This window comes from Gymnoscopelus microlampas (assembly GCF_963454915.1).
Source record: "Gymnoscopelus microlampas genome assembly, chromosome: 11".
Lineage (NCBI taxonomy): Eukaryota > Metazoa > Chordata > Actinopteri > Myctophiformes > Myctophidae > Gymnoscopelus > Gymnoscopelus microlampas.
Window position 1 is genome coordinate 36,567,920 of NC_139948.1, and position 13,644 is coordinate 36,581,563.

Genomic DNA, 13,644 nt, shown 5'->3' on the forward strand with positions numbered 1-13,644 from the left:
ATTTGACAGCACATATGCCTCATTTAAAACCTCTGTGATGGAATTGAAGTTGGTTCCCACTTCACAGGTTATTTGTAAATAGGCCCCACCGAGTCCATGCTGTTGTACTGAATGACATTCTCATACCTCCCTCTAGTGGATATCTGGAGAACTACAGAACACATTCATATGTTTGTGGAATCCAACCCGTTTGACACGTCATGTAGCCGGGTACCAGTAGTACCACAGTACATTTCACATCTAAAATGTAATTGTGTTTTCTAGGTAATCTGTGCCAGGTGAACATCAACGAGTGTGCATCCAGCCCCTGTCTGAACAAAGGCAGCTGTGTGGACGGTGTGGCCAGTTTCACCTGTATGTGTGAGCTTCCCTACAGTGGACCCACCTGTGCTGAGGTCCTCACTCCCTGCTCCCCTAACCCCTGCGCCAACCACGCCCTCTGTACACACACACCAGACTACCTGGGCTACCAGTGTAATTGCCAACCGGGATGGCAAGGTGAGAAAGTTTTCCTCCCATTAAAGTCAGGAAGACACACCTTTTGAGAGATGAAAATAAATAAAAGCGACATAAGATCACCTGAAAGATTAGAGCAAACTATAGGTTCGGTTCTAGAACTGTACTTTAATGTGTGTCGTTGTTGTTTGCTCTCCAGGTCAGTTGTGCAACATTGATGTGAATGAGTGCATCTCTAACCCCTGTAAAAACCGTGGAACTTGCACCAACACGCCAGGAGCTTTCGTGTGCGCCTGCAGAGTTGGATACACAGGGCCCACCTGTGAGATCAACATCAACGACTGTTCTCCTAGTGAGTGGCCACCGAGCTTAACACACTGGATGAACACTGCTATACATTTAAGATGTCATACACTGTAAAAATCCTTAGTTTATACCTTTGTAACTCCAAGAGTGTACAAGTATAACCAAGTGGACCCATGACACTGAAGATTTGTATGCAATGCATTTCCTGTATCCATATTTAACAAGGCAACTCTTTTCTCTCTCTGTCTTTTTCAGATCCGTGTCTGAATGGAGGCTCCTGTACTGACGAGGTGAATTCGTTCCACTGTAGCTGCCTCCCAGGCTTCACAGGACCCCGCTGTGCCGCTGAGATCAATGAGTGCCAGAGCTCGCCCTGTAAGAACGGTGGCACATGCACAGACTACGTCAACTCCTACACGTGCACCTGCAGGCCTGGCTTCACTGGCATCTACTGTGAGACCAACATCCCTGACTGCACTGAAAGGTGACTAGATATAACATTTGAGTGTGTGTATGTGCGTGCATAATGGTTGTGAATACCGTTCTGTGATTCGTTACGTGGGCGATGTTGGAATCAAACGATCATTTTCTGTATGTCCACAGTTCCTGTTTTAACGGCGGGACCTGCACAGATAAGATCAACGGCTACGACTGCAAGTGTCGATCTGGGTTCACCGGCTCCCACTGCCAGTATGAGGTCAATGAATGCGACTCCCAGCCCTGCCTGAATGGAGGGATCTGCCAAGATGCACTGGAGTCCTTCCGCTGCTCTTGCCCCAAGGGCTACACTGGAAACCGCTGCCAGGTACACACACACACACACACACACACACACACACACACACACACACACACACACACACACACACACACACACACACACACACACACATCCACACACATGAGTATTTTACAGAGATAGAAAAGATCCCTTATAAAAAGCTCATTCTTCATGCATTAATGTGCTGAGAATAAGAATGTTGAACAAGTCTCTCATCTCGTTCCTTCCACCCCAGTCATCAGTGGATTGGTGCAGACGCTCCTCTCCCTGCCAAAATGGAGGCCGATGTCGCCAGAAGGACGCCTCTTTCTCTTGTGAATGTACTGGCGGCTGGTCCGGACGCTACTGCGACATCTCGAGGGTTTCCTGTGAGACAGCAGCTCGCCACAGAGGTAAAGTCTGCCCCTCTCATCATATTCTTTTATCTGTACCATGTTTTACAATCTTTGTGGGGAAATTTTTCTGGTACTCGTGAAGAAAGGTGTCACGTCTTAATTCTTCCATCCAATTCTTCCCCACCAGGTCTTCAAACAGATGAGCTGTGTCTCCGTGGCGGCCACTGTGTTAACACCGGAAACACTCACTACTGCAAATGTCCTGCTGACTACACTGGGAGCTACTGCGAAAGCCAGGTGGACCACTGTGAAGACAAACCCTGCCACAATGGGGCCACTTGCAGGGGCTATGTTGGAGGATACCAGTGTGACGTGAGTCCAGTACATCATCATCATCTTCAGCAGCATTGTCAAGTCGTTAGTGTTTCAAATTATTCCTCACCATCACAGCAGTCGTCTAAATGTCCCTGTTCTTGTCATTCCAGTGCATGCCAGGCTACACTGGAGAGAACTGTGAGATGGAGATCAACGAGTGCCAGTCTCATCCTTGCCAGAACGGAGGCACCTGCATCGACCTGGTGGGCCATTACATCTGCTCGTGCCCTCCTGGCACATTGGGTAAGGACAGACTCGCTCAACAATAGAAACACAACTTAAGTAGAATAAGTAAAGTGGCTGGGAGGGATTGCAGTTTGTTCAGTTATTCATTCAGTTATTTATCTTACTCCCCAAGGTGTACTGTGTGAGATCAATGAGGATGACTGTTCGTCACCGCTGAGGCTGCGTGGAGTTCCTCCTAAGTGCCTGAACAACGGCACCTGTGTGGACAGAGTGGGCGGCTACCGGTGCAACTGTCCCCCCGGGTTCACCGGAGAGAGATGTGAGGGAGACATCAACGAGTGTCTGTCCAACCCCTGCAGTCCCACTAACAGCCTCGACTGTATCCAGTTGCCCAATGACTACCAGTGTGTCTGTAAGCCTGGCTTTACAGGTCAGAACCTTTTGGATTTCCTAACCTCTACACAATGCACGTGCATCGAGTTGTATTTGTTTTGGTGGCAGCGCTGTAACACCAGTTACATGTTCTCCTCAGGTCGGAGGTGCCAGAGCCGGTATAGCGTGTGCGAGTCTCAGCCTTGTCAGAATGGAGGGGCCTGTTCTGTGTCCAGCAACTCAGCGTTAGGATACATCTGCACCTGTCAGCTTGTAAGTGCACGTAGACATTCAGGGTCATGACAATGAGTTTAAAAACAGTCGTTTGGATTTCTGTGCTTGCATCATTCTTAGTACCTAGCACCGAGTATGAATTATGTTCTGTGCGTCCTCAGGGCTACGCTGGGCCTAACTGTGAACGGAGCATGTCCTGCCGAGAGCTGTCCTGCTACAACGGAGGCAACTGTGCGCTCACCACGCGGGGAGCGCGCTGCACCTGCCAGCCGGGCTACGCCGGGCCCCAGTGTCAGCACCGCAGCAACGAGGGATGTTCCTCCCAACCCTGCCGTAACGCAGGCCTGTGCACTGAGGAGACCAACTTCCCCTTCTTCCACTGCCAGTGTTCTGGCAGCTGGACAGGCAAACGCTGTGAGCAGAACATCAGACTCGCAGAGTTGCCACCAGTACCCACCTGCCATCTGGACGACTGCCACGGCAAAGCCAACGATGGTGTGTGTGACAAGGAGTGCAACACGCCATCATGCCGCTGGGATGGCGGCGACTGCTCACTAGCGGTGAACCCCTGGGCTCGCTGCACGGACCCCCGCTGCTGGCGCGTCTTCAACAACAGCCAGTGCGATGAATCCTGCAACAACGCAGAATGTCTCTATGACAACTTTGACTGCAAGAACAAGGAGAAAGTTTGCAAGTGAGCCAATCAGCCATGTTTTGTAAACCAAACATCCTCAAATTCCTTCCTTTCCTCTAGGTCTCCAAGGTAGACGGCAGAGAATATTTGAATTAACGTTGCATCAACCTCTGTGTGTCTCTCCCAGTCCCATCTATGAAATCTACTGTATCGACCATTATGCCGACGGGCGCTGTGACCAGGGCTGCAACACAGAGGAGTGTGGCTGGGACGGCTTGGACTGTGCAGGGAAGGTTCCGGAGCACTTGGCCGACGGGGTCCTGGTTCTAGTGGTCTTACTGCCTCCCGAGGAGCTCCTCCGCACCAGCACAGCCTTCCTGCAGAAGCTGAGTGCCATCCTGCGCACCACGCTTCGCTTCCGTCTGGACGACAACGGCAAGGCCATGATCCTGCCCTACACCCGCAACGAGGCACGTCTCAAGCGAGAGCTCAAGCGGGAGCCAAAAGAGGAGGTTATTGGGTGAGTCAGACATGCTTGTAGGATATTAAAAAAAGTGGAAGTCTTGCCCTGTGGGTCGTATGATGATTAACGGTAAATGTATCGATCTGTTACTCCTGCAGATCCATAGTCTACTTGGAGATAGACAACCGTCTGTGCTCTCAGGGCTCAGAGGACTGTTTCCCCACTGCTGACAGTGCTGCAGACTACCTAGGCGCCCTTTCAGCAGTGGAAATGCTCCGCTTCCCGTACCCCCTCAAAGAAGTCAGAGGTGAGTGGTGAACATCGGTTTGCAATAACCCTCTCCCTCATATGAAAGTTGGGACTTCTACAGAACCAGCTTCATAGTTTATAGACTTTAACCATATGTACACAATATGCACACAAGCTTTTTGTAACATTACAGATGGTCCAAGCTCAAGGTTCATACTGTCTGGGTCAGTTGTTTGATGTTTCTTCTCTCTCCTTCCTTAAGGTGAGAAGATCGTTATCCCAACTGATACTTTTGAGTGGAGCAAGCTGATGCTCGTGGGCATCGCCTCTCTGTTCCTGCTGGTGATCCTGATGATAGGCATGTTGATCGCTCGTCGGAAGAGAGAGCACAGCACCCTGTGGTTCCCAGAGGGCTTCTTCCTCAAGAAAGAACCCAGCAGTAACAAGAACCGCAGGGAACCTGTTGGCCAGGATGCTCTAGGCATGAAGTGAGTGATTTGTGGGCAAATACACACATGTGTGATGATATCCTGCTCTCTCTTTTTGTCTGTGGTGAATTGCTGTGGAAATATTGTATTAAGACTTAAGTCTGTTTGTCTGTCACTGTCAGCAAATGTGTCCACCAGAGGGTGCTGAAAACACCAAAACAAACTGAAACACTACCAGACGTCCCAAATGAATGGCAATGAGCTACAGAGCTCAACTGTGTAAACATCTAGGTTGCATTGTTGTGTTTGTAATATTGATTTCCTTTCTCGCTGCTATCATACAGACACATGCCAAAAACAGCAGAGGAGTCTCTACTTGGAGACCATAGTGACCAGTGGATAGACACTGACTGCCCAGAAGCAAAACGACTCAAGGTACAGTCATTATATTTACTCATTGTCCCAAAACATGAAGCAGGTGTGGCCTGCCTTATTCCTACTTGCAGCAGTTCAGCATGTTTTGCTCATGTTTTGTCGCATGTTTTCGGGCTCAGGTTGAGGAACCGAGTATGATGTCCGACAGCGAAGATGCAGTGGACAGCAGACAGTGGACGCAGCATCACTTGGCAGCCGCAGATATCCGTGTTCCACCCTCCATGGCCCTCACCCCACCCCAGGGAGAATTTGACAGTGATTGCATGGATGTCAATGTCCGAGGCCCAGGTCAGCATGATCCATACATTACATTATTTTATTTAAATTCAAGTAATCTCCTGCGTCTATCATTTCCAGTCGTTAGATCGGTACATTAACTTGTGTTTTGCTTCTTTTGGAAGCAGATGGCTTTACTCCTCTGATGCTGGCGTCATTCTGTGGAGGCGGGCTAGAGCCGGAGGTGGCTGAAGAGGATGAGTCGGAGGAATGCTCGGCCAACATCATCTCTGACCTCATCTACCAGGGCGCGTCCCTGGCCGCTCAGACAGACCGCACCGGCGAGACAGCATTACACCTGGCCGCCCGCTACGCTCGCGCCGATGCCGCCAAGAGGCTTCTGGATGCCGGGGCAGATGCCAACGCCCAGGACAACACGGGACGCTCTCCTCTACATGCGGCCGTGGCCGCAGATGCCCAGGGTGTCTTCCAGGTAGACAAACACACGTACAGTATATACAGGACATACATGCACTGTGTATTATATGACAGTGAGACATTTGGAACGTCCTTCAACACATGTACAGTGAGTGTTCCTTTGTTAACGCTGTCTCGAAATCTTTTCTACCACCATAGATTCTGATACGAACCCGGGCCACAGACCTGGACTCTCGTATGTACGATGGCTCCACCGCGCTAATCCTGGCTGCACGATTGGCTGTAGAGGGCATGGTGGAGGAGCTTATCACTTGCCACGCTGACGTCAATGCCGTCGATGAACTAGGTAAGACGTGCGTGCCATGTTGGGGAACCGGCTGCTGTTTTGTGGTTGTATTCACTCCTGAGAAGAACATTAGTTAGACGTTTTTTCATTGGCGTTTTCTTGTCTCCTCCAGGTAAATCTGCCTTGCACTGGGCAGCTGCTGTCAACAATGTAGATGCCACCATTGCCCTGTTGAAGAATGGAGCGAATAAAGACATGCAAGACCTCAAGGTATTGCAGCTTCGTATCAACTATCTTCATCTTTCCACACCAATGACTGTATATTTTATCTTTGGAATGATTATTATTATACATCTAACACACTTATTTATCTCTCTTCCTTCTATTGTTTTTTGTTTTGTTTTCAGGAGGAGACCCCTCTCTTCCTTGCAGCCCGTGAGGGCAGCTGTGAGGCTGTGAAGGTGTTGCTGGCCCACTTTGCAAACCGAGAGATCACAGACCACATGGACCGGTTGCCGAGGGACATAGCTCAGGATCGCATGCACCACGACATCGTCCAGCTGCTGGACGAGTACAACACAGTGAGGAGCCCCCAGGGCCACGGAGGGGCTGGACACCACCTCGCTGGGGGACACACCCTTTCTCCCCTCATGTGCCCGCCCAGTGCCTTCCTGCCCAGCCTAAAGAACACCCCGCAGGGCAAGAAGAACCGCCGGCCCGGAGCCAAGGGCTCTAGCCTCGGAAGCCAACATGCCGCCAGCCTTAAGGATTCGGTCAAGGCCCGCAATAAGAAGCTCACCCTGGACATGCAGAGCGCCTTGCTGGAGAGCTCAGTCACCCTCTCCCCTGTCGATTCACTGGACTCTCCCCGCGGTGGAGCTAGTAACGCTGGCTACATCACTAACCCCACCTCCCCCGTGGCCATGCCTTCGCCAGGGCTCTTCCACTCCATGTCTGTCCCCAGCACGCCCATGGTTCACAGCAGCATGCTGGAGGGAGGAGGCCAGTTCGCGGTGTCTCTGGCCCAGCTCAACGACCTCGCAGACGGAGGGATGTCCATGCAGGGCCGCGTCTCCATGGCGTCGGCCCTCAACCACGGCGGCTACGTGCTCAATTCAGGCCAGATGGGGATCAACATGGGCATGGTCAGTCCGGTCAGCGTGCCCTTCGACTGGCACAGCAGGATGACGCCCACCACCCAGTGTGGCCAGCAGGTGGTGAACCTGGTGCAGAGCAGCCAGGCGGGCATGCACCCCCAGAGCCCCGCCATGCAGCAGCAGAGCATGATGCAGCTGCACCAGCACATGTACCGTGCCGCCATGCTGCAGCCCACGCCCATCACCTCCACGCCCACCATCAGCCCTGTCAAGCTGCCCTCCATCGCTGAGCAGCAGCAGCAGCTTCACAACCACGCCATGGCCGCCCAGCAAAGTATGGCCCGTATGGGCACCTCCACCCCGCCTACCCCTCAGACCTCACAGCCCCCACAAGGGTTCTTCCAGCAGCAGCCTCCCCAGCCCCAGAGTGCGGCCCAGCCCCAACAGGCATCCACCCCAGTAGCCCAGCCACCTCAAGCTCCACCCCCCCAGGCAAGCGGCAGCACAGCAGGCCTGGAGGATTACCCCACCCCTCCCTCTCAACATAGCTACTCCTCCGCCTTAGATGCCACCCCCAAGCATTACCACCACCTGACCAATGAGCACCCGTACCTGACGCCCTCCCCGGAGTCTCCCGAGCCCTGGTCTAGCCCCTCCCCTCACTGCGTGTCTGATTGGTCAGACTCCACCCCCAGCCCGGCTGTAGCCGGCCCAGCCCAGACCCAAATTCCCCACGCCCCGGAGACCAACGGCAAGATGCAGGTGTTTGCGTGAAGGTCCCAAGGCTCCCGCGTGGAAAAAAAGGAACTGGGGTGAAAAGAATAAGTGGACTGGCTTGTGAGCCCGTCTGTGTTTTTTTTATGTGTCAGCCTGTTTCCAAGATTTTCATTGGATGTGGATTGACTGTTTTATCAAGAGGACCGTCTGCTAGTGATGTTTGCAGAGAAAAGAGTAAAGGGAAATGTGTGTTGTCTGGGAAAAAAAGAGCAGACAATTTAATGAAGTAAGACTTATTCTGTCACAGATGGACTTGTTTTTTATTATAAAAAAAAGTATATGAAGAAACCAAGTCTTTTATTTCAAAGACTTAGGGACGCTCTCCTGAAAACTAACAAACTTTTAAAAAAGTAGATAAGTGAAAAAAAAGCAAAATGTTGAAGGGAATTCCTTTTATTTTTTATTTATTGTTTGTTTTATGTTTCTCCAAACTGCCTTTTCAGGTGTTTTTTCCCCTCTTTCTGTCCTGGCCTCTCACAATGATGCTGCCCCCCACCCCACCTGTTACATAGAATACCTACAGTACATTTCTATTAGGCCAGTGTGATGGTATAAGGAAATGAGCGTTATCCTCTGCTCACTTCCTTACCTAGCGGTTTACACAACTCCTTTTACACTCTGCGTTAACCGACAGAAAGTGGAGGTCTCGCCTCTCTTGACTGATATTTATTTAGGCCAACAACTGGTTAAACAAAATATAAAATAAAAAAATACATTCCATAGAAGTATTATGAATAAGAATGTGAGGGTCTCTTGAAGCACTTCTTGTGACAAGCCCCAGGTGGCGTAGTGGGTCTGGATCAGACATAGGTTCATGGTTCTTTATAGGTTCATGGTTCTTTATTTTGAGGTCTTTATAGCAATAAAGTACCCGTGAGACGTTTTAATTGATATGTTTCAAATAATTGTCTCTCTACACCCAATGTCAGGTATCACTGTCCACTCCCCTCCACTTGCACACTGGTGGGACTCCACTGGAGTTCACCTCCAATTCTAGACCCACCTCAGATCACTCCACGCCTGGAGCATGTTTAATTCACTTTAAGGAACTATATAGAACTGTTATTATGCCTATAAAATCAGCGTGTCACTGCCCTTTTAATCTTCATTTAATTTGAATCTGTATATTTGTTCATGTATAACTTTTTTTTTCACCTTGATGTGCTAAGCTACATTTATTGGCTGCTATTCTATCTCATGCCCAAACCTTCCAGCATATTTGCTTGTCTTGGTGAGCCTGACAAGCTCCATCTGCCATGTATGTGTTTTAGTAAAGCATTTGGAAGAAGTGTGTAAGCCTGTATGTATGGCCAATTGTTCATTAATTGAACCATCTTATGCCTGATTTATACTTAGTTGTATGCCATTTCATGCATGGATAATACCCAATCTACAGCTTGTAGATCTTATATTTTCGGTGCATGTGCAACTACCTAAGTATAAATGAAGCTTTAGAGCTTGGCCAGAAAACACTTGATCCATTCAGCCCTGGTAATAATGTCCATGCATCAGCTAAAGAGGAAGTGCGTTATGGTCAGTGTGAGGGAGTGGCTGCTGGGCTACAACTGCTGATGGCGTGTTACTCCTCAGGGAGGTGTTTATATAACATGCAGGGAACGGTTCCTCTGCATCTACAGCAGCTTCAAGCCCAACAGCTACGGAGTAGCATCTTCAGACGACTTGTTAGAAGACACAGAAGGAGAGAACACTACTATGTAGTGCCGTACTCTCCAGCTTTTTGCAATACTCTGGAGATGACACTCCCGGCGATCCAGCAAACCTTTGCGTGTTGCCTGACTAGCCGTTTCTGTCTTCATGTGATCCAAGACTCTAAAATAGGGACCATTTTCTTATTAACATACCATGGGCATATACAGTATAATAGTATATAAAACCATTTGACAAACATTGTGAGAACTTGAGCACATAATTCTTATGTTTGTAACCTGCTGCATGCATGTGACAACATGAACAGATACTTATTGGACACCATTATACCAGTCATTGTGGTGGTGGTGGTGGTGGCCTAACATTCCTCTGCCCTTAGTTGTGTGTCATATTATATTCAACCAATGAAATCGGTTACTGTTTTCTCAGACCTGGGAGGATAAATTGCCAATGTATTCATATTTCAGTCCAGAGGTTATTTTCAAGGCAATGTGGTTCTGTTTATGTGATTATCTACTTGGTCCATTCATTTCCTTCCAAGGTCGCACTATTACATTTCCTTTTTTTTTTTGTACATTTCAAGCTCCCAATTTATGCCTGTAAATATGTTCGTCCTGGGTTAGATTTATTTGTTTGAGAAGTCTTATGTTTCTAAAATGATTATTTACTAAAAAGGACAAAAATAAATGTACTTCCTTTTAGCATTATTGTGAAGCTGAGGATGTGACTGATATTTTATTGGTCTTGTATTATTAGAACAGTCATAGATATTTTCTATCATTAATTTCTATACTTGTTTAAAAGTAGTTTTAAAAATCATTGTACATAAAGCCTTTTCACAATTTTCTTTCTACAGACAAAAGTTGTAAAATAAGTTACTTCTAATAAAAACTGTAGGGAACTACATTTTGTGTCCTGTTTTTAATCTTGTATTTTACCATTTATTGAAGTTTGTCTATATATTCTATTAGCAAAGATATACATATTTTTGGCTGGGTGGAGCTTAGCTCTGTTCCATAGCGTTAGAAGGAGTTCTCCTTAACGCTATGGTACTTGCCATTCTTTCCCCTCGCACACTCATACTAGAGCCTCGTCTGTAGTAAAAATAAAAAATAAACTTTTGCTACTCACCAAAACAAAAACGGTTTTATGGAGTTGAAAGCCTACTCTACTAAGTGGGAACACTCTGAGACCCCCACCTCAGGTCTAAAATACACTTTTTGGACAGAAAATAAAATATTTCACCGGAAGGAAGAATCTGGTCAATAGGAAAATTCCATTGACCAGATCTGTAGAGGGCACTGTGGGGTAAGTAACGAAAAACATTTCTTTCTTCCGGTATTTTCTTTTCTGGCCAAAATGTGTATGTTAGACGTGAGGTGAGGGCCTCAGAGTGTTTCCACTTAGAAGAGTAGGCTTTCAACTCCATCAAACCGTCTTAGAATTTTGGTGAGTAGCAAAAGTGTATTTTTTATTTTTACTACAGACTAGAGGCTGCGCTACCGCGGTGCGAGGGGAAATAATCGAAAGTAGCCTACCATAGCGTTAAGGAGAACTCCTTCTAACGCTATGGACCAGAGCTAGGTGGAGTTTACTCCTACAGACACTCTTGCTAGCTAGTAATGGAGGGGTCGAGGAGGATTTCACTGTGTTGTCTGGCAAGTTCAATGAACTCAGTTTATTCACTGTGTCACAGTCTTTGTCAGTGTCCTTGACGTGTCTACATGTTTGTCTTTGTGAGTGGGCGTAGGGATGGCTCCAGCTTCCAGCTTAATATATTGACCTACTTGCTCCCGTTGGGGGGGATTCGGTTTCAGCTCAACCCAGAGTTGGGGGGACCTTGCTCAAGGACACATCGACCAGTCATATTTGGCACACCTGTTTCCAGTCCCCTCATCTCCCTTACCTGCCTGCCTTCAGCTCATCATCCTAGGCAGTATTTAAACCCTGGCCTTCATTGCACTCGCCGCCAAAGCAAAGCAAATCGTTTCACAACCTCCCGTGTGTGGTAACGCTTCTTGCCAGCAACTGGCTGCTAATGATTATATTCTTGGAGAGTCCTAGTGCTACAGTTAGTGTTTTTGAAAACCTTTTGTTTTTGCTCCTTGTGATTTTGACTCATTCTTTTCTCCTGTGCTCCACTGCCTGCCTGCCACCAGCCTCGGCCAGCTCACCTCGCCCACTCCCAGCCGACACCACCTACCTCCCCCTTTCCTCTTTTGTTTCAATAAACACCCTTGGACTTTGACTTTGTTGTGTTTTGCATTTGTGTCTGCCGGCTTTTGCAAATCATGACACACTGCTGTCACCACAGGAAATAAATATATTATGCAATTAAACAATCACATATAATAACATTTAAAACAATCACAGGTAATAATAGTAGATGCAATAATCAAAGGCAATGTATACAATAATAACAATCAGGTAGGCCTAATAACCCAAATAGATCATCACAGTTAATAATAATATACAATAAAACAATATAAGATAGAATAATTCAGTCATTGCCAATTCTTTGGACCAGGTTTTGGACCGTGAGGGCTGGACTGCAGCGAGCTGTGTGAGGCCTGAGGCTGTAGCGCTGTCTGTCCTGCAACTCTGGACATCTCAATACTGCAAGTCTTGAAGAACCATGCCAACTCACTGTGATGTCCTGGAGGTGATTCCCTATCCCTAACTACCTCCATCCTTCTGGATGGGGGTGGTTAGGATCAGACAAACAACTCTCTCCCTCTGGATGGAGGTAAACAGCTCCTCTCTGTGTCTTTTTCAGAACTGTGTCTGAATGGAGGATCCTGTACTGACAAGGTGAATTCGTTCCACTGCTGCCTGCCAGGCTTCACAGGACCCTGCTGTGCCGCTGAGATCAATGAGTGCCAGAGCTCGTCCTGTAAGAACGGTGGTACATGCACAGACTATGTCAACTCCTACATGTGCACCTGCAAGCCTGGCTTCACTGGCATCCACTGTGAGACCAACATTCCTGACTGCACTGTAAGGTACTGTGACTAGACATAACTTTTGAGTGTGTGTGTGTGTGTGTGTGTGTGTGTGTGTGTGTGTGTGTGTGTGTGTGTGTGTGTGTGTGTGTGTGTGTGTGTGTGTGTGTGTGTGTGTGTGTGTGTGTGTGTGTGTGTGTGTGTGTGTGTGTGTGTGTGTGTGTGTGTGTGTGTGTGTGTGTGTGTGTGCGTGCGTGTGTGTGTGTGCACGGCCCGCCCATGTGTGTGCATGGTGGAGAATATCATTTCTATTGTCAACTCCCTCTCCACACACTTCTGTGTTGTCACTGCTGCTGAATCCTACTGACTCACCTGCCAGTGAGGAGCCCCCACCGGGAGGACGTAGAGCCTTCATTCTACTCCTCCCACCCAACACTCCTTGCTGACAGGTTCCACAAACTTAGGAATACATGCAGAGACACCCTCCCCGCCAGGCTCCCCTCCACTGAATACGGGCCAAAAAGTGGTAATAAGTGGGCATATACTTTACAACTGCGCCACCCGAGCAACCTCCTGTTGATGTTTTTGTTGCTTTGTTTTACAACGGCCAAGAGCCTGGGTGTTGTCCTGGACAGTCATCTGCCTCTAAGGCACACATGGCAGCAGTCACTCGATCCTGTAGGTTTACATTTACAATATACAAAGGATCAGACACTTCCTCACCCAGGAGTCCGCCCAGTTCCTTATCCAGGCCGCAGTCATCTCAAAGCTTGACTACTGTAACTCCCTCCTTATTGGCCTCCTGCATGCTCTCTTAAGCCCCTCCAAATAATCCTAAATGCTGCAGAACGTCTGGTCTGCAACCTCACGAAATGTTCACATCTCCCACCTATTCTATTCCTTTCATTGGCTTCCGGTTGCCCACACCCAGTACAAAACACTGGTTTTGACGCACAAGGCAAATGG

At 48.3% G+C, this 13,644-nt stretch overlaps 2 protein-coding genes across 4 annotated transcripts in view; both read left to right on the plus strand.

Annotated features, from left to right (window-relative positions):
• notch3 (notch receptor 3) overlaps positions 1-10,642 on the plus strand; it is a 36,234-nt gene extending 25,592 nt beyond the window's left edge. Inside the window, exons 15-33 of one of the 2 annotated variants that reach the window (XM_084073050.1) lie at positions 265-498; positions 656-808; positions 1,018-1,246; positions 1,366-1,567; positions 1,779-1,935; positions 2,066-2,250; positions 2,364-2,496; positions 2,612-2,869; positions 2,972-3,084; positions 3,207-3,739; positions 3,867-4,199; positions 4,301-4,449; positions 4,654-4,879; positions 5,164-5,254; positions 5,374-5,542; positions 5,656-5,963; positions 6,107-6,254; positions 6,367-6,464; positions 6,602-10,642. In XM_084073050.1, the coding sequence (XP_083929176.1) occupies positions 265-498; positions 656-808; positions 1,018-1,246; positions 1,366-1,567; positions 1,779-1,935; positions 2,066-2,250; positions 2,364-2,496; positions 2,612-2,869; positions 2,972-3,084; positions 3,207-3,739; positions 3,867-4,199; positions 4,301-4,449; positions 4,654-4,879; positions 5,164-5,254; positions 5,374-5,542; positions 5,656-5,963; positions 6,107-6,254; positions 6,367-6,464; positions 6,602-8,065 (5,183 nt within the window). In that variant the 3' untranslated portion in view covers positions 8,066-10,642. The remainder of the gene's footprint in view (positions 1-264; positions 499-655; positions 809-1,017; positions 1,247-1,365; positions 1,568-1,778; positions 1,936-2,065; positions 2,251-2,363; positions 2,497-2,611; positions 2,870-2,971; positions 3,085-3,206; positions 3,740-3,866; positions 4,200-4,300; positions 4,450-4,653; positions 4,880-5,163; positions 5,255-5,373; positions 5,543-5,655; positions 5,964-6,106; positions 6,255-6,366; positions 6,465-6,601) is intronic. The other variant, XM_084073051.1, reaches the window with a different exon arrangement.
• The window catches only part of soul5 (heme-binding protein soul5), a 177,205-nt gene that overhangs the window by 138,875 nt on the left and 24,686 nt on the right, over positions 1-13,644 (plus strand). The window contains exons 1-2 of one of the 2 annotated variants that reach the window (XM_084072543.1): positions 11,122-11,185; positions 12,513-12,738. The exons of the other annotated variant lie outside the window; for it this stretch is intronic. Coding sequence (XP_083928669.1) covers positions 12,671-12,738 — 68 coding nt within the window. The 5' untranslated portion in view covers positions 11,122-11,185; positions 12,513-12,670. Of the gene's footprint in view, positions 1-11,121; positions 11,186-12,512; positions 12,739-13,644 lie in introns of those variants that run through there. 2 annotated transcript variants of the gene reach the window in all.